This window comes from Pogona vitticeps, chromosome 5 (genome assembly GCF_051106095.1).
Source record: "Pogona vitticeps strain Pit_001003342236 chromosome 5, PviZW2.1, whole genome shotgun sequence".
In the NCBI taxonomy this organism is placed as follows: domain Eukaryota; kingdom Metazoa; phylum Chordata; class Lepidosauria; order Squamata; family Agamidae; genus Pogona; species Pogona vitticeps.
The window spans coordinates 109,915,172-109,935,862 of NC_135787.1; the positions used below are offsets into that span (position 1 = coordinate 109,915,172).

Here is a 20,691-nt window from a genome sequence, read left to right on the forward strand (position 1 = left end):
AGTGGAGAGAAAGGCGGCGCTTGTAGTGAACCCCGGGAAAGCCTGCGGTGGCGGCGCTGGAAGCCTGGGAGGCTGAGCCCAGCCAGGATGGTCCGGTGGCTCGCCTCCCGACAGCGGCAGCAGCAGTGGTGGAAGCCCAGGAGGCTGAGCCTCCCTTTTCCTAACCATTGGGGTGAAAGAGCTACAAAGAAGGAGCCTCTTCTTAGCAAATTTAAATTTCTCACCCTTTTCCCCTGCCTTTTTTCGTTCGTATGTTGAAGCTCTTTTTGCAAGTAGAAGCAAAATTTTGTGAACGGAGCTGTTTGTAAGTTGGATTGCTCGTAAGTAGGGATGTTCGTAAGTAGAGATTCCACTGTATTTCACTCTCTTGTACTGTATGTCAATAAAAGTTCTGAAACTGAAACTGAAATAGACCAAAATAATCTAGAAACCATACATGCTGCCACACATCTTCTGCCTTGTAATTTTACTGCCCACTTATAGCTTCTTCGTCACTTCATTTAGTGAAGGGTACTAAAGGCAATCTAAGCTTTGCTTGTGCAACACTAATTTGATAATATTTTTTCCATTTTTATTCATCTTGCCTAATTTTCATTATTTCAACCTTTATATAGAAACAGATCTCACTGACAAAACTTTGTAGAGATTACATGTGCCCAGGACAATGAGCCTAATATATCAGCCAACACATTTATCATTAAGATCCTGATCTTAAGTGCTGCTTTAATTCTTCCAGTCTCAGTCTAACCTATCCACCTCTTCCTACACAGATCTGTAAACAATCTAGTCCTTAGACAACATAAAGCAAGAACACTCTCACAGCATTCTGCAATTGTAGAGAGCAATATTACCAAATAACTTACTATCTTCACAATTAACCTTCCCTGGTACCACACCAGCAATACCACCTCCACAATGGCTACCTTCACAGTTACCATTTTCATTGTTTTTGCTCTATACTTTTATCTTCCACCTTCCTCTTCTCTAGCATGTGTTCCCCCTCCCCACCATTAAATGATGCTTCCATGGAACAACACACCTTCAAATGGAAAAAAAGAATCAAGTGCTTATTGTTTGTATATTTGTGTAAAACAACAATCTGCTGACAACTTTTCAAAAAGGTAGTTTACCATAAGAATGATTCTCAAGGTCAGAGGATTACTGTATCTCTAAATGGCAAAACAGATACAAGACTAGGGCTACAATCCTCTCACCACTTACCTAGGAGTAAGCCCCCTTGAACCCAGTATCACTTCTCAGCATACATGTAACAAAAGAAATATTATACCTCAAACGTAACAGGATATCTGGTTAAAAAATATTCTGCAAAATTTGTGACAATTATTAGAAAACTGAATCCATTAAGAATACTTAAAATTTCACCTGTTTTGTCTTTCAATATTTTGTAGTTCCCTGTGGTCCCTTTTCAGATGTTTGGTCAAAGATGTGAAGTATTCTTTCAACAGATTTTGGAAAGGTTGCTGTTTTTCCGGGCTAATTATTTCACTTGGCGGAAAACTCAAGTTAAATTTATCTGCTGCATTTTTAACTTTTCTTGGTATCAAACCAGCAATATCATCTCCACAATGCCGGCAAAAACTGATAACCACTGAAACATGGGTGTGGGATTCACGATCAGCATTAATAATGTTTTTTAGCTGTTCATAGATTAAGGATAACCCTTCTTTATCAGTGAAAATCCCAACTATCGTCAATTCTGCAATGAACCGCAAGTCTGTTCTTAGTTTAGTAATGTTGGGTGTTTTCTCTTCTTTCCTTGCTTCAAAATGCTTCTTCCAGACTTGTAGTAGGGATGGAGCAAAATCAGCATAACGCTGATGGAACAGAGAACACAAATGCACAGCACAGTTTACATCTGATATTTTCAGTTTTGCCTCCACTATTGAAGCAACAGCCTCGGCAATATACTTGCTTAAGTTGAGGCCACTGAAATCATGAGACAAGGAGTCTCTTTGCTGTTCTGTGATAGTTTTTAACTTCTTTACAAAGGCAGTATTTTTCTTGAGGCTTGAATCCAGCCTGCTAAAGAAATTCTCTTCAGGGCGACTGTCTGAAGCATTTTGATTTTTGCTTCGAAGTTCCTTTCTTGCTTGGTGACGTTCCCAAGCTTCCTGGTGGATCTGATGGGCCTCTTCTTTCTCCCTAGAAAGAGTATGAACAGTCAACATTACATATAAAGAGAGCTGCAAGTTTTAAAACATTTATTATTAACAAAAAAAAAAACCAAATTAATTTGTTACCACTTTTCAAAATAAGTTAACACTTTTCAAAATAAGTTAAGGAAAGTACTTATAAAAACTGCAAGCAATAGTCACTGTCTCAGGAAACGCATCTATCTACCTCCCTGATGAAAAACTCTGAAGAACTGTTTTCTGTGGCATTTTAATCTCATAAAGGTACACTGCCCTTTTGTGGATTTTGTTTTATTTTCCCCTTCATAGATAAATTTTTCATCTGACACCTCTTGCAATACCTGTTTCCCGCCCACAAAACTGTTTCTGACATACACAAATTTAATCAAAGCTAGTTTGATTACATAAAGTTGTCTTCATGTTAGTGACAAGACTAACATAACTAATTAAGACAGAATAAGTATAATTTTCTGGTTTTCAGAATTAATGAGTGAATGAATCACAGACAAGTAAAACTGACCTCAGAATTGAAAGAGATCTGCTGGATATGCTCAAAGGGTTCCCCACTTTTCTCTCTGAGGCAAAACAATCTGGCATAGTCAAAGGTAGTTAGCATGACACCTGTTTTGAACATACAAACCTAAATCTTCCTTGTGCACATCCAACTAGTTGCATGGGGTTCTACAACTAGTTGTTGTGTTTCTCAGGCTATTTAAGCTCTGGTATGTATTCTAAACTTTTTCTAATTTCTCAGCCTAATGTCTCAGCATCAAGCATTTATTCTGCAAGCAAGTCCAAACCGATCCTTGCATATTCAGTTTCTGTTGGTTCAGTACAAATCCGACACTGACACCAGAAAAGGAATTGAATTAAAACACACCTATGCTCTGTGCAGGGAATTACTAGTAAAAACAAAGAAGTATCTCTTCTTGAGCTTTTTCTGAAATTCAGTTGGAATGCAGAAATTTATCCTCCAATTTTCATGCTAATAAACAATTAGGAAACACTCAACCCACCAAATTCTTTGCTGGCATGGAAAGCAGAAGAGAATGAGGCTAGGCAAGAGAGAAATACCTTTTCCTGGGATTTTTTTCCTTCCCTGTGCCCCACATATAAGTATCCCAAGTAATTTACAAGCTTCTTTATTCTGAACACCTAACTAGAAGTAACAGTTAAGGTATTAAAATCTTACTTCAACTGAGCAGCTGCCTCTTCTTGTTGCCGTTTAACTTCTTCCTCCTGCTTCTTTTTCTCTTCTTCTTCAAGCTTTTGCTTTTCCTCCTCCTCTTTTTTCTTTTGCTCTTCCTCAGATTTTATTTTCTCATCATCTTTTTTTTTCCGCTCCTTATCTTCCTTTTTCCGCTTTTCCTCCTCCATTTTCTTCTTTTTATCTTCTGGTGGTTTTGACATGTCTCTTTTCACACCAAGCCTTACATCCTCTTTGGGTTTGTCTCGGCTACTCATTGATCGCCTCTCACTGAACTCCTTATCTTTGTTACTTAGTGATGTTTCTTTTTCTTCCATGCTTGTCGATTTCTTACGCTCAGCTGGCATTATGTTACCCAGGGAGATCTGAAATATTATCATCAAATTGTCAGTACATTGTACAATTAATAATTCAATACATTTATTTTTTAATTCAAGTCCAACAAAAATACTATTTTTCAAAGCTAAGTGCTTTAAAACTAGCTAAATATCAACAAATTCAATATTAGCAGTATGGTTCTCAATCTATCAAACTACTCTCAAACTCCTTTAACATAAAATACAAAACAGAATCAGCTTAAGCTATTTTTCTGATTTTGAGTCAAATGTTCCCCTCATTAAGGTTGGCCAATATCTACCTAGAACACAAAATCCCACAGAAAATGACAAGATTACACAGTGAGATCCATCTACATTATGCAATTTCATTGCAATCCCATTGACAAAGACAGACATTCAACCTAATTCTAGAGTTGGATTTGCTCTGAAGAAGAGCAAAACCACAAATACCTAAACCTGATAATGAAATTTATAAGAGATACACAAATAATATCACTGTGTCAAGTTCTCCCATTCTGCATTTGTTGTCATAGGTTTCTGACATAGTGACATACAACACCAACATGATGAAGATAAGAGTAAGGAAAATGAGGTGTTTGAAAAAGAAATGTAGTTTTGAATGGCAGACTGATGTATCCAATTAGAACCAATTCCAATGGAATATGCCATGAATTGCTTTTTCTACCCAACCAGCACATATTTATTTTATTTTATTTATTTATTTATTGGATTTATATACCGCCCCATAGCGCTACAAGCACTCTCCGGGCGGTTTACAATTTTAATTATAAAGGCTACACATTGCCCCCCCAGCAAGCTGGGTACTCATTTTACCGACCTCGGAAGGATGGAAGGCTGAGTCAACCTTGAGCCGGCTACCTGGGATTTGAACCCCAGGTCGTGAGCACAGTTTTAGCTGCAGTACAGCATTTTAACCACTGCGCCACGAGGCTCTTAATGGCCGGCAGATGGTCTTTGGCTCCTTCTGGGTGTAGGCACGATGGTCTGGTGCGGTCCCAGGGGCAGCTCCGGCCTGTAAGCTCTCTCTCCCCCTAGGCCAGGTGGTTGATGTTGAGAGGGGGTGAGGCAGCCAGGAGCAGCAGGCCGCAAGGCCTGTAACCACAGAGGGAGATCCAGTAGGGGCCCAACCACAGACTCACTGCCTCTCACACAGTGAGCTATGGCCAGCAGATGATCTTTGGCTCCTTCTGGGCGTAGGCACGATGGTCTGGTGCGGTCCCAGGGGCAGCTCCGGCCTGAAAGCTCTCTCTCCCCCTAGGCCAGGTGGTTGATGTTGAGAGGGGGTGAGGCAGCCAGGAGCAGCAGGCCGCAAGGCCTGTAACCACAGAGGGAGATCCAGTAGGGGCGAACTGCTGCTGCTTAAGAAAAGAAATTCTGACAGCACAAAATATGTTAATTGTTGTTTAAAATGGCTTGATCATAGTCAAGTTACATTAATTATTTTTATAAGCAGAACAATTATTCTTAAAATGTTCCTAGTTTACAAGAACTACTTTTAACTTCTTAGTCAGAAAAAGAACTGAGGTAAAACAAATTACAGTTGATTCCAAAAGCAGATTAGAAATCTTACTATTTAGATTTTAAAAACCTAAAAGATTATGATTTAAATCCAGTATTAGTCCCAATTTAGAGTAGATCAATGTAATTTACATTACTTATGACTAACAACTGCTAATACTTTTAGTGACTCTAACTGTAGAAGAAAAAAAGGTGACATTTCTAGCCCTCCCAATTGTAAATAAAAACTTTGGAATCCCATGGCAACCATGTTAAAGAATAGAAACAGAAGCCTGTTATAACTGTAATTCAAGTCTCAGGATGTTTCACTACAAAAACAATTTCAGACTAATAACTTTGATGTGTAACAATTTAAGAAAAATGTTGAATAAATATAACTATAATTTGTTTTCTCATGTTCACAAAAATGCTGACAAAAAGTTATTCTCACATAAGCTTTTAAACAGATTCATAGTAAAATATGTCATCTCCTGAATTATGAAGGAAGCTTCACACATGTGAAATCATTACATACATCTGTCTGAAATGTATTAAATCTTGTCATTTAAAGATTCATGATAAATGCCATTCAAAAACAAAAACCTACAAACAATTAAAGAAATTTAAGCAAACTCATTAGCTGTGTTATCTTTTTAAAGAAAACTATATACTTTTACCTGTTACATGTGGCAAGTCACCTTGAGCCCCAGTTTTGGGAGAAAGGTAGCAGATAAACCAAATGAATAAGTAAACAAAAATCTAGTTGTCAGTCTCAACTAGAACGGAACCATCAAGTCAATGGAACTTACCTAAGTGTTCATTAATGCCAAGTTCCAACTGATTTGATTACCGCATCTACTGGATTTAGATCTTTCTGATAGTAATTTCTTTGAAAAACCCACAAAGAGTAAAGCAAATTCTTTACAACTGTCCAATTCATGATGAGATAGGTTAAAGCTGGAGTACTAAAAAATTGTGATATTTTAAGTGCTTTCAGTAGTAAGGTCTGAATGTCATGATACAACAGCTGAGACGCATGTTTACTATAAAAGTCATCCAGGCACAAAAGAAAAAACAAGTCTCAGTTCTCACACCTTTCTGGGCAAATGATGGGATATTCACAACATAAAAATGGTTTTATTACTGGTAAATAACTAGTCTTCCTGCTTTTAGGTATACTTGAAACACACTTTGAATTATCATTGCTTCCTTACATAAAGTTGCCTTTGTATAGCATTTCACTGCTGAATCTACTACAGAATGTATTCCAACTGCTATAATATTAATGCTTGCCTAGCAGTAATTTAACACCAGAACAAAGAGCCATAGTTGACTGCTGCTTCCTCTCTAAAGTATTGGGGAGGGGGGTGTAAAAACAGCTCAGGAGCTTTTAAGTACAGTACTTGCGAACACCTAGAAAGAAATCATTGGGCAGTTTCTTTTTTACCCAAAAACACAAGATACCAGAAAGCCACTACATTTCTCCTCAGCTTGGAGGAAACACAGAGGAGCAGCATTAGCAGCTGTATAATCAGTAAAAAAAAATCACAGTATTTTACTGGCAGTGAATTTGCACATACATTTTCAAAAAGCAGTAGTTTCTTCTCACCTTAATTTCAGCAGTAGCTTTTCACAATCTTTTAACAGAGAATTTCCCCAAACTTTTCTTTCATAAGAAAACATTATATACCTAGACAGTGCTGTATGGTGGAAACTTGTTCTTTCCACTTTTAGAAATTTGTGATTTCATAACAATTAATTACCACCACAGAATAAGGACAATGCAAGTCAACTGGAACACAGAATTGGTGCTGAAGAAGCATGATTAACTGTTATTTGCAATGTGACAAATCCCAGAACCTATGATAACAGTGTTTTCTTATCAGGTATCACTGTAAAACGGATCTTGGCCTAAATCCAACTGCTAATCCCAATTGGAATAAGGCCACTCCATGAATTGATGAAAAGAATGGCAGGACTCAAATGGAGAGCCAGTGTGGTGCAGTGGATAGTGTCAGAATAGGACTCAGGAGACCTGGGTTCAAATGCCTTTTTCGACACAGAACTTCAATAGGGTATGCGTGTATGACAATAATAAAACCACTACTTAAATATCTCATGTATCTTGAAAATCCTACGGAGCTCACCATGAATCAGATGCAACTTGACAGCAGATACCAACATGACAGAATTTATGTAAATCCCATCGATTCAGCGGATCTGCTGTTTGGGACTACCAACTCAGTTTAAGACTCTGAGATTGGCATGATTTTAGTCAAACCTAAACTCATACTTAACTCTTTTTCAGGTGACTATTCTTAGAAACCATGTCTGCTTACAGACGTAGTCCTTCACGCAAACTAGAATGAGCACCTGATGAGAGAATTTAGTTTCTCATCTTATACCCCAAAGTAAAGTATGTTCTACTAAACTGACATGACTTCAAATATAAACAATTCCAATTAGAATATGTCTTGGAAAAATTTTGAAACTATTTGAATATAATACTGAAAATTATACAAAATTCACTTTTAAGTCTCTCACTTGAACATTATCCCAAAATATTTTGATTGACATGTGAGAGGGAAAATCATATATTAATACTGTATGTAAAACCAATATGATATACTTCAGTCTGTTTACTAAATGTAAGCCAAACAAAAAGAAATGTGTGCCAAACATAAAAATTAAGACAAGCAAAAACCCACTATCAAACCTAGAATTGTCAAACATTTTTATAAATTCACCTACTGAAATTATTTCATCCATGTGAATCTATGCACTGAAATCTTGTGGTAATCTCTACTGTATATTCCAACTTTTTGTGTGCTCTAAAAGCCTTTGAATGTCTGGACTGCAAGGAGATCAAACCTATCCATTCTGAAGGAAATCAACCCTGAATGCTCATTGGAAGGACAGATCCTGAAGCTGAGGCTCCAATACTTTGGCCATCTCATGAGAAGAGAAATCTCTCTGGAAAAGACCCTGATGTTGGGAAAGTGTGAAGGCAAGAGGAGACAGGGACGACAGAGGACAAGATGGTTGGACAGGGTCATCAAAGCTACCAACATGAATTTGACCAAACTCCAGGAGGCAGTGGAAGACAGGGGGGCCTGGCGTGCTCTGGTCCATGGGGTCACAAACAGTCGGACATAACTTAACGACTAAACAACAATAACAAATTACAAGCATTTCACTACAATATTGGTTTATAAACAGATGAAAAACAAAAATGAGCACACTTCACGGCCAATTTCCCAAAATGTCTCCTTTGAATTACAACACAGTCTGCTATTTTAATTTTATACTACAGCTAGGATTCACAGGTGAATTACAACTATGCTGAAAGAACAGAACCTTCCATTTCAAAATAATTGCTACCAATGAGATAAGGCCATTTACTGTTGTTTAAGGTTCAACATAATATAAGTTATTAGGAGTATAGTTAATTTTGAAAAGTGTACTTAAATAAGTTTATGAAAAAACATCAATTGCAATTCATATATGATATACTGGCTGAAATCCTGTTGCTTAGCATAGTACATCACAACTGGAGTACTGTAGGCCCATTGAATCAACAGAACTTAGAGAAGTTGACTCACTAAATGCCCACCAAGTCAGTAGGTCTACTCTAGTTGCAACTTATTATGGTAAGTAACTGGATTTCAACTACAATGTTTCTTTTAGTTTTCTTTCCAGTGTAAAAGTAATCTTTGAACATTTATTCTAAAATTAGCATCTTCTGTAAGAAAATAATGCTTTTTATAACACATATATTATATCCAGACTTTGTTCTTCATTACCACACTAACAGGTTTTTGTTCCTAAAAGCTATTTCAGTCTATAAAAATGCTTAGTGCTGGTAAAGAGCTTATCAGAATATGGTAAATCAAAACTTCAGTTCAGGTCAATAATTTAGAAAACAAAGAATAAACTAGAGAATGAACTACAGAGCAAAAAAAGTCACAAAACTACCACTCACTCTGCAAATTTCAGAAACCAGTGAAAACTACAATAATATGGAAGGCAAAATGGAAAAGTACTGTATATCAGCTTGTACATTTACTAGTTAAGCAGATGAATGTCTGTTGTCCCCCCAAACAGCAGAAACACAACAAGCTTAAACAATCTGATAGATGGAGTATATCTATCAAGAAAACAAGGAGAGTAGGTGATAATATGTTCTATACATCATACCTAAAACTAATTTTGTCCAGCAGCTACTATCAAAAAAGTCCCTGAAAGAGAGGCACTGTTCATTCTCAGAGACTTCAACGCTAGAGTTGGTGCTGATCACAATTCTTGGCCCACTTTTCTAGGCTGTTTTGGCATTGGAAAAATGAACAAAAATGGCCAACGCTTGCTGGAGTTTTGCTGTTATTATGGTCTTTGTGTCAGCAAGACGTTCTTTAATACGAAGCTTCAAGACAGAGTTTCCTGGAGACATCCAAGATCCAAGCATTGGCATCAGCTCGATTTGATCCTCACTAGACGTTCTAGCCTTCCTAGTATTACGCTCACACGCAGCTACCAGAGTGCTGATTGCGATACTGATCACTCTCTGGTGTGTAGTAGAGTAAAACTGCAAACAAAGAGATTGTATCACACGAAAAAGGAAGGAAGACCACGTGTTGACATCAACAAGACTCGTGATCAAAGAAAAGTGGAGGAATTTGCCCAAGCACTTGAGGAAACCCACCTTATCCACCTTTGGCAAGAAGACCAAAAAGACGGCCGACTGGTTCGAAGCCCATTTGGAGGAGTTGATGCCAGCCATCGAGGATAAGAGGAGAGCTCTAGCGGCATACAAAGCCCATCCTAGCAAGTACAACTTGCAAGCTCTTTGAGCTGCTTATGGCCAAGTCCAACAGGCTGCCAGTAGATGTTCCAACAATTATTGGCTTCAGCTCTGCTCTCAGATACAGATAGCAGTGGACACAGGTAACATCAAGGGAATGTATGATGGTATCAAGCAGGCTTTAGGTCCAATACAAAAGAAATCTGCTCCCTTGAAGTCTGCTACAGGTGTGATCATCCAGGACCGAGCACAGCAGACGGAACGCTGGGTGCAGCACTACTCTGAGCGATATTCCAGAAAGAATGTAGTAACCGAAGAAGCATTAAATAACATTGAGTGCCTGCCTGTCTTGGAAGAGTTGGACAGCGAACCAACCTTAGCAGAAATAAAAGCAACCTTGGATTCCCTCGCCTCCAGCAAGGCACCTGGAAAGGATAACGTCCCTGTTGAAGTGCTGAAAAGAGCTCATCACCACCGAACTGTATGAAGTCTTTCGTCTTTGCTGGAGGGAAGGTGGAGTACCACAGGACATGAAGGATGCAAACATCATCACATTGTACAAAAGCAAAGGAGACAGGGGTGACTGCAATAACTACCGTGGCATCTCTCTTCTTAGCGTTGTAGCGAAGCTGCTTGCCCATGCTGTGCTGAAGAGGCTCCAGGTGCTTGCAGAGAGAGTCTATCCAGAATCAGTGTGGATTTCGAGCTAATAGATCAACCACTGACATGGTATTCGCCCTCAGACAGTTCCAGGAGAATTGCAGGGAACAACAACAACCACTCTTTGTGGCCTTCATAGATCTCACTAAGGCCTTTGATTTGGTTAGCAGGGATGGCCTTTTTAAAATACTTCCCAAGATTGGATGCCCACCTCGACTCCTTAAGATCATCAGGTCCATCCATGAGGGAATGAAAAGGACTGTAGTTTTTGATGGCTCAACATCAGATCCCTTTGACATCTGAAGCAGAGTGAAACAGGGCTGTGTCCTCGCAGCAACCCTTTTTGGGATCTTTTTTGCTGTCATGCTGAAGCACGCCTTTGGAACTGGACTAGATCAGACAGAAAGCTCTTTAACTCTCTAGATTGAGAGCAAGGACCAAAGTCCAACTGAAATGCATACAGGACTTCCTCTTCTCAGATGATGCAGCCATTGTTGCCCACTCTGCTGAAGACCTTCAACAACTCATGAATTGTTTTAGCAAGGCCTGCCAAGACTTTGGACTAACAATCAGCCTGAAGAAAACACAAGTCATGGGCCAGGGCGTGGACTCACCTCCCTCTATTACTATCTCTATATAAGAATTGGAGGTTGTTCATGACTTTGTGTACCTTGGCCCAACAATCTCTGACACTCTCTCCCTAGATGTCGAGCTGGTTTGGGAAAGCAGCTACCATGTTCTCTAGACTCACAAAGAGAGTATGGCTCAATAAGAAGCTTATGACATATACCAAGATCCAGGTCTATAGAGCTTGTGTCCTGAGCACACTCCCATACTGCAATGAGTCCTGGACCCTTTGTGCATGGCAGGAGAGGAAGCTGAACTCGTTCCATATGCGTTGCCTCCGACGCATTTTTGGTATCACCTGGCAGGACAAAGTTCCAAACAGAGTAGTCCTAGAACAAGCTGGAATTTTTAGCATATATACATTACTGAAACAGCGACGTCTATGTTGGCTTGGGCATGTTGTGAGAATGGCTGATGGCTGGATTCCAAAGGATCTCCTGTATGGAGAATTAGTGCAGGGAAATCGCCCCAGAGGGAGACCACAGCTGCGATACAAGGACATCTGCAAGCGGGATCTGAAGGCCTTAGGAATGGACCTCAACAGATGGGAAACCCAGACCTCTGAGCGTTCAGCCTGGAGACAGGTGTTGCATCATGGCCTCTCCCAATTTAAAGAGGCCCTTGTCCAGCAGGCCAAGGCAAAAAGGAAGTCACAAAAACAGCAAAATCAGGGAGCTGGACAGGTGACAGATTGGATTTGTCTTCAGTGTGGAAGGGATTGTCATTCTCGAATTGGCCTCCTCAGCCACACTAGATGCTGTTCCAAGTCCTCCATACAGAGCACATTACCATAGTCTTTCAGGACTGAGGGATGCCTAATGGAATGGAGCTACTATAAGCCAATCTGCATCTGGGTACTGATTATCCACAACACACCAAAGAAATACTCAAAGATACTTTTATACTGCACAGCAGGAACCAGTAAATACTGAGCCATATTAGATACATGTATTGGCATTCCACAGTAATATCCAAGGATCGATGCCACAAACAACTTGGGACATCGTCTAAAACTTTTCCTTACATACATATTTTCAAGTTTCAACTTCTCAAAATGCCTAGAAATACTATATCTCAGTCTGAGACAATTTATTCTACAAACTTTTAAAACTCCCAGCTTTCTTATAGAAAGGACTTTGCCTACGAGCTTTTTAAAACCACACCCCTGCTTTCTCTGCAAAGTGCTTAAAGGGGGGGGGGGGACCTGTGCTTATTTTTCTATCATGTATGACCTTGTCACTGAAATATACCATCTGAATTTTAACTTAGTGCTTCCCCAAACCTCATACGACATTGTAATGAAAATTTATTTATTATTAAGCACTTCTGTTTTGAGTCTACACAAATACTATTCGGTTTTAAACAAATTTAAAATATATCTCAAATTATGTTTCAATAAAATAATAGTATGTCCCTGTTCCTGTGTCACGCTAATATGATTTATACAGATCTGTCTGCATGTAATGTGGACATCAGTGCAGTCTGGTAGACAGTTTTACCTGACCATGATTTAAATACCCTAAATAGCCAGCCAGGAGGCCAATTTTCAAAATTACAATGTCATGTCATCTAACAGCAGCTGGTTTGTTGTTCGCTGCAGCTGCTGGATGGGAGCAGGAAGACCACAGGCCTGCCTATTCTTCAGACACCATGGTCTATTCTCATGCTCATTAGTCAAGAATGTTCCAAGCCATAAACTAGTAGAATATATAAGAAGAGTTGTAACTATTAGTGGAGTACACAGAACTGAATTACCTTATTTATTTACTCTGACTTATATGTACTTGTCAATTTTTTCTCTCTACAGAAGACAAAACTAGCATATGAACTCATGTGAAAGAGTTCTAGTCACACTGTGTTCAATGGAAGTAAAAGAACATATAATCGTGCCCCTTATTGATCAACCTCTGTAATCCTAAACCATAGAAAAATTTGGATAAGAAGTGATGTGACTCAAAAAAGTTCTTGGAACAACATTGTCTAACACTCCATAATGTTAACAAAATGAACAAATAGAAAAAAATATATATGATGGAAAAAACTCAGGAGCACAAATAGCAAAACAGCTATATAACATATTGAAGTACTTTTGTAAAATAGCAGCAAATTCACTAGGCAGCTACAAACCAAGGAAAAATGGGGAAAAAACCGAAAATCATACCCTAATGGATAGCCAGACGAAGTTAAGACCAAACTTTTCTCTCATCAGAAAAATATTTGCCTGTCACTGTTTCATTATAAAGCAAACATCTGGACCACTCCTGTACAAAATCTCCTTTCTTCTCTTTCATCACCCACCTCTTTCGGAACAAAACTTGCACTCCTTACAAGAACGTTCTACTTTAATTATAGTTTTAATTACGGCGAGTGGGGGGGGGGAAGAGACTATTACGTGGGCATGACACAAAGTTCTGAAGTGTCTGAAGAGTTTGACTTCGGTTCAGATGGCGGAATCTGATCTGTTGCCTTGCAGATACCAGCCAGGGGAACCGAAACAATAATAAAAACTGGCCCCATAAAGAGCGAACTTCACCTTGTTCTCCTGACTTCTGTTCACGGATCTGCCCACCCTTCACGGGAAGCACAGCAGGCACCTTCGGCGCCCCCGGAGCGAAGGGACAATTCGCCCTCCGGCTCAACTTTCCCCACACCTGTCACTTCTCGGGGCGGGCGGGAGAAGGAGACGCTCGCGCACACAGTTGAAACCGCCGTCGCAGGAAGTCAAAGCCCGTGTATTTTCCCCCCCTCCCCTGCCTTAAAACGTGCATCTCCAACGACGACTCCTCGCATAAGGGGCCCAGTCAGCGAGCCCCTTCCTCTTCCCCACCTTCCCTCAGTCCTTCGGACCCAACTCGCCCGCCCACCCTGGTCTCCCACTCCATCCTCGGGCTTGTCCCCGGCTGTGCCGCCCCGACCCCCCCCCCCGCCAGCTCCAGGGCTTGCCAGGCCGTTCCCTTCCCTTCCCGTCCCTCTCACCTCCTCCGCCGCCCCTCTCGGGACAGACCCCCCCTCGAGCCCCGCCCTCCTCCCTCTCTAACGTGCTTCCTTCCTCCCCCTCCCCCCCCAATACCCCGCCGCTTCCAACACAGCAGAGGAAGGGACGCGGGGGAAAGATAAGGGGGTGGTTACCTCGGCCCGCTGTAAACATCGGTCCCAGCTTCTGCAGCTCCAGCTCCGCCAGTCTCTTCTTGCCCCCACCTCCCTCGCTACAGGGCGAGGACCCCGCCCCCCGAGCCCGTCCTCGGTGGAGCCTGCTTGAGAGGGCCCCACCGAGCCCGGCCAGGCCCCCCACTTTCAGGCTCAAAGCAAATCAATATGGGGGAAAAGGCCTCTCTTGATATTCAACAAACGATGGCCGTGCTTCTTCCTCGGAACAGGCCGCAAGCAGCGAGGGCGGAAGCACGTCAGGCACTGTGTTGGACACCCTCTCCTCGGGTGGGGTCCTGAGGGTGAGGAGAAAGCAGGGCAACCCCGTGCTTTGGTTACCAGGGGAGGCGGAAGTGGCCAAGAGGTTGGCCTCTCCGGGGGGGGCGGAGCTAAAGCCCTCCTCCCGCCCTTCGCTCAACGACTCCGGTTTTTGAATTCAATTCCATTCAAATCGAACCTGCTGGTAGGAGAGCTCCCAGCGTGTGACCCATTAGCGACCTGTCAATATAAGATCTATCCATGGTCAGAGCACGGCTGCACTCCTATGCAGTGCTACAATAGGACTTACGTCAGAGCAACCATGCGTTAAGCGCATTTACTAGAAAATTACTGAACGAAATGTATGCTGCATCCTAAATTTGCTCAGACCTATGCACTGCGTTATAAAATTTTTATTAATTTTGACGGACTTGTTGGGCTCCCCCAGCATGATTTTCAACAGTAGGTCTGCCGCTGGTCATTTTCCTTGTTCGCTTTCTAACATTTTCTTTAAATAAATGGCAGCACGAATCTTATGCAGAGTAAGAGAGCACAGCCCTCAGCCATTCTCTTGCACAGCTTTTGTGAACCCCACGCGGAACTGACAAGTATATTTTTGTGATGGCTCCCAGCAGCCTTGAACTAAGAGGAAAGATGGGATACAAAATTGTCAAATAAGTAAACAACAAGATATTTTTCTTCCGTGGTCGTTATAGATGGATGGCTTCCAGAATAGGGAGATGACCCCCACTCAAGCTATTGATTGCCCCAAGAATCACTTTTCTTCATGCTTAGACAAGCACACACATCTATACCCTGCCCGGAAACTACCTGCAGCAAATAAATAAACATTCTGTCTCATAGAAACTGTTTCTCAGTGACATAAGTGGAGGATTTGACTACCGTTATTGTATCCATTAATGCAAATATTTCCATGAGCTACAAGGGGCTTGTAGCCCATTAATTTAAACTGACTTGTAATGCATAGAATTGTCCACAATGAAACAGTGCTTTAGATAGGGACTCTGAAAACTGAAGGTGGTGAGGTGCTCATCAGCCAGGGTACAGGTACACAGAACTCATTCAAGTGAAGAATTACGTAATTCCCTTTTCTCTCTCAAGTTGTACATTTTGAGCAGTTTTGTGGAGTCAATTTCTTTACAGATGACAATATAGTTTTATTAACATAAATTTACATTTATTTATTTATTTACTTATTTACTTATTTATTTATTTGATTTATATCCCGCCCAACTGGTATATTTATACCACTCTGAGCGGCTAACAACAAAAAATATACAATTATAGTAATGTAGAGCCCAAACATCAGTTATTAACAAAACATGCCAAAAATCATAAGTGAGAATAGGTAAAGAAGAAAAAATTAAATTAAATTAAATTAAATTAAATGCTGGCAGGAGGGAAGGCCTGGACATAAAGCCATGTTTTTAGTTGGATTTTAAATGTACCCAGCGTAGGGGCTGCGCGAATCTCAGGAGGTAGACTGTTCCAAAGGCAGGGAGCCACCGCCGAGAAGGCCCGATTTCGCGTCTTTTCTCTCTGGGCCTCCCTCGGGGTCAGGCTCCTCAGCCTCACCTCCTGGCTCGTGCGGGTGGTGCGGGTAGATCTAGGTGGGAGAAGGCGTTCCGCCAAGTATCAAGGTCCCAAACCGGCCTTATAAGTGAGCATTAAAACTTTGAAGTCTATACGGAAACGGATGGGCAGCCAATGCAGTCTAGCCAGAATAGGGGAAATATGACTCCCTCCAGTAAGGAGTCTGGCTGCTGCGTTCTGCACCATCTGAAGTTTCTGTATCAGCTTCAAAGGCAGCCCCACGTAGAGCGCATTGCAGTGATCTAATCTTGAGATTACGAGTGCATGTACTAAGGTAGTGAGGGCCCCCGTATCAAGATAGGGCCGCAGCCGGGCAATCCACCAAAGGTGGAAAAAGGTGGAACGGACAACCAACGCCACCTGGGTTTCCATGGTAAGTGTCGGGTCCAGATGTATGCCCAAGCTGCGAACTCCACTGGCTGGTGCCAGGGTCGTCCCCCCAAACGAAAGAGAGTAGACCAAGTCACCACCCCTGGGGGCCCCCACCCTCAGGACTTCTGTCTTGTCCGGGTTCAGCTTCAAGCCATTCTCCTGCATCCATTCCAGTACAGTCCCCAGGCAGCGCTGGAGGGACAGGACGGCATCACCTGCGGTAGGTGAAAAGGAGATGTAGAGCTGAGTGTCATCAGCATACTGGTGACACGACGCTCCACATCCCCTGATGATCCCCGCTAGCGGTCTCATATAGATATTAAACAGCACTGGGGAGATAATCGACCCCTGTGGAACCCCACAATTGGAGCTCCACGGGGCCGAGACACTCTCCCCAAGGTGAACTCTCTGGGGGCGGTCCTCCAAGAAGGAACGGAGCCAGGCTAATGCCGAGCCACCAATTCCACCCAGGAGGATACTGTGGTTGACATATTTAAAGTCTGGAAATAAAATATTGGAAAGCCGGAATTAACACATTAATTGTCTCAGTGAGGAACTGGTTTCAGTTTCAACTTAATCAAAACATCAAGCTTTCTTCACTCAAAGAAAATTACAAGTTTTTCCCCAGAAAAACTCCTAAATACTCCCAAATCTTGGGGCTGGGCTTGGTTTTCAGCAAAATCTCTGTACAGTATATTGAGATACTGGCTGGTGCACTAAACAGATTGAGGAAGATAAGAATCTTGCCTCAGTTAAACTGAGTCCTCCCATAAATCAGTTGGCCCAGGTTTGTATGGTTTCTGGCTTATGATAAGTATCATAGGAGATTCTGGGTATACAGTACTGGATTCAGAAGTGATCCACCATTCCCTCCTTCTGGTGACAATTCTGGACCCTGCAGCTCACCTAATTCCATAAAGGAGAGAGGGCATGTAACCCCATCAGCTACTCACAGTCTGAGTCATCTTGGACGGTAAGTGGAGTCCGCACAACATCACAGGAGATGCTCTATGTCTCTTTTTTTTGAGAGACAAGCGTTAGGCCTTCATGGACTGATGGGACTAGTTGAATTCCCTCTCTGTTACAAATGCAAGATTTCAGAATGGCATTTCTAACAGAGTTCTCTGGGCATTGCTATTATTCTCCAGGTCTCCAGGCAAGGGGACAAATCTAAGGGTGAGCTCCCCCAGAAGAAGATACATTGGCTTTTGTAAATGTGATATTGTTTTAAAGCACATCACTCCTCTCCACCAACATTGGAATTAGGATGAAGGCATTTGGGTAGGTGTCATTCCAAATGGCATAACAGACCTAAGCATAGGCACTCATGTACTCCTTCCCAGGGCCTTTCCCCTCATTTCTGGCATTTTCCAACCCATTAGGAGCAAGGCAGGGAATGCTGCAATTCTGGAAAGCTATTTTTGCACAAGCCATGAAAGCACCATCTCAAAGGCGAGAGAAAATACTACTTCCACTCTTCCCTGCCCTATTTCTGTGATATTACAAAAGCCCATCCAGGTGGCAGCACAAGGGCCCACTCCTAGTCTCAGGTGTTGTCTTCGTTTGTTTGTTTTTCATCCTAGATTCTCAAAACTGGGGGTGCTGTTGACCTGACAACCCTACTCATTCTTTTGGCAGACACTAAAACCTGTCACTTTCAACAAGTCTTAGGTTGTGCCAGAAGTAATCTTTGGAATGGGTGGGGTACGAAACAACAGTTTTGTGCCCTTGTTACATTGTGGGAATGTGTTTTATTGTTATTGACTGGGGGGGGCTTTTATCTAAAAAGCTTGAGAGTGTATGATTTTTTAATTTTTATTCATTGCCTATAAAGGTATTGGAAGAAGTAGGATTTACCCATGAAAGCTTGCATAATGTATGATTTTTTTTTAATAATAGCTGTAACGCCTATTCTTGCATTTGTATTTTGTTATGACCACATGACTCACCTCTTTTATTTCAATGGAAGCTTGGGAGAGACATTCCAATCAACACCACAAATGGTGAAATCTGAAACCTGCACTTATTTATTTGTTTATTTTATTTTAAATATTTGTACCCAATCTTTTTCCTCAAAAAGGACCCAAGGCAACTTACATAATTAAAAGACGATATTAAAGCTAAGAACAGTACATATACAAATACTGAAAAGGATCGAATGCTATGCTAAAAAACATAAGCAACACCAGAACACATTCAAAGCAGTATGGTAGAGCAATCCATTTAAAACCCCACTTAGGCAGCCAGTCACTCAAAGAAAGCTTGCCTGAAGAGAAAGATCTTTGCTTGTGGAAGGACAGCAAAGCTGGGGACAGCCTGGCTTCCTGTGGGAGGGAGTTCCAAAGTCTAGGATAAGCAACAGAGAAGGTTCTGTCCTATGTCCCCACCAAACACACCTGTGAAAGATCTCTTGTGATCATCCTAAAACTTGAGCAGGCTCGTAAAGGAGATATGATCCTTGAGATGGCTTGCGCCCAAGCCATTTAAGGCTTTCTAGGTTAGAACCAACACTTTGAATTGTGCCCAGAAATGGGTCAGCAACTAGTAGAGCTACTGTAACAGAAGGGTTATGTGATCCTTGTGACCAGACCCAGTTATCAATCTGGCTGTTTTTGGACACTTTCCAGAAGCAACCATACATAAAGCATGCTACAGCAGTCCTGCCAGGATGTAACTAAGACATGTGTCATCATGGCCAGATCAGGCTGCTCAAGAAATGGGCACTACTTTGAATTGTGCAAATGCACTTCTGGCCATCACTGAAACCTGGGCATCCAAGCTCAGTGATTAATCCAGGAGCACCCCCGAGCTGCACTCCTGTGTTTTTAAAGGGAGTGTAATCCCATCCAGCACAAACTGCATCTCTGTTTTTTTGAACTGCCTTTCAACTGACGAGGTGAACCTCTGTCTTGTCTGGATTATGTTTATTCACCCACATCCAGTCCATTACTGACACCAGACACTGATCTAGAGCCAAAACAGCTTGGTGACATCAGAGCCCCAAACTCCAGACAATCTCTCTCAGTGGTTTCATGTAGATGTTTAACAAAATAGAGGCCTGGGGGACCTCCCCATGCCAGCAGCCAGGATGTCAAACAGGAATCCCTTAGCACCACCTTCTGAGTTCTCTCCTCCAGAAAGAACCTGAGCCAGTGTGAAACAGTGCCTTCAAGTCCCATCCGAAAGCCGCAGGCCTGGAGGATGCCATGGTTGGTGGTATCAAAAGCTACTGATTTGAGTCCACTGCCCTGATTTTGGAATAAAGGAAACTGGCGTGTACCTCTGGTCATGATTTTTGGAACTTTTATGTTTTTTTCCCCCCTGCACATCTCTTTAGTGCTCAGCCTGATTAAGACCTCAATGGAGTCAAAAGCTAGTGGAGTAAAATGTTAGTGATTTTTTTAGTGCTCTGATAAAGGCATCACCCATCCTTCCCTTCAGATTGTGTACAACTACTGTACTACTACATTTTTCAAACGGTTATTGTATTTTTTCCTGTTTTTATATTTTTAGTTGCTTTCCATGTGCATTTGGCCAGAAAGCAGGACAAATCATTTTATATAAAGAAATAAACTGGTTACCTTTCCTACTCTTGATATGTGAAACGTATATTAATGTTGGGTGGGCGGCTGGCTGGGAGGGCTGTGATGCCAATATGCCCGATTAGACTAAAGGATCAGCTAATCTAGAATCCTGTTCACACTGCAGCTGTTTGGGTGTTTCTGGGCCTTCTGCAAGCAGCCTAGAAGAGTGGCCTCTGATCCGCGCAAACATTTACTTCAGCAGTGGCAGAATTTGGGAAAGAGGCTCCTTAGGACCAACAACCCTCTCCACCTTCAAAGGCAACTACACCTCTTGATCCCTCCACTCTCTCCTGCGAATCAAGAGGCAACGATCTCATCTCGGTACAAAAAAAATCCTTCCCCTTATGGGCGGGTTTATGCGCCCCTCCTTCCCCGGTTCAGCCAATCACGGGCGGGGGCGTTGCCCGAATGTACT

The 20,691-nt window shown here is 41.8% G+C and overlaps 1 protein-coding gene across 10 annotated transcripts in view; it reads right to left on the reverse strand.

The window, feature by feature from the left end:
• The window catches only part of UPF2 (UPF2 regulator of nonsense mediated mRNA decay), a 65,958-nt gene extending 51,396 nt beyond the window's left edge, over positions 1 to 14,562 (reverse strand). For 8 of the 10 annotated variants that reach the window (XM_078394261.1, XM_073000776.2, XM_078394260.1 and 5 more), the window contains exons 1-3: positions 14,431 to 14,562; positions 3,346 to 3,725; positions 1,384 to 2,163 (exon numbers count right to left, since the gene is read on the reverse strand). In XM_078394261.1, the coding sequence (XP_078250387.1) occupies positions 1,384 to 2,163; positions 3,346 to 3,707 (1,142 nt within the window). In that variant the 5' untranslated portion in view covers positions 3,708 to 3,725; positions 14,431 to 14,562. Of the gene's footprint in view, positions 1 to 1,383; positions 2,164 to 3,345; positions 3,726 to 13,834; positions 13,975 to 14,277; positions 14,331 to 14,430 lie in introns of those variants that run through there. The other 2 variants (XM_073000771.2, XM_073000770.2) reach the window with 2 other exon arrangements.
• Between the last annotated feature and the right edge of the window lie 6,129 nt (positions 14,563 to 20,691).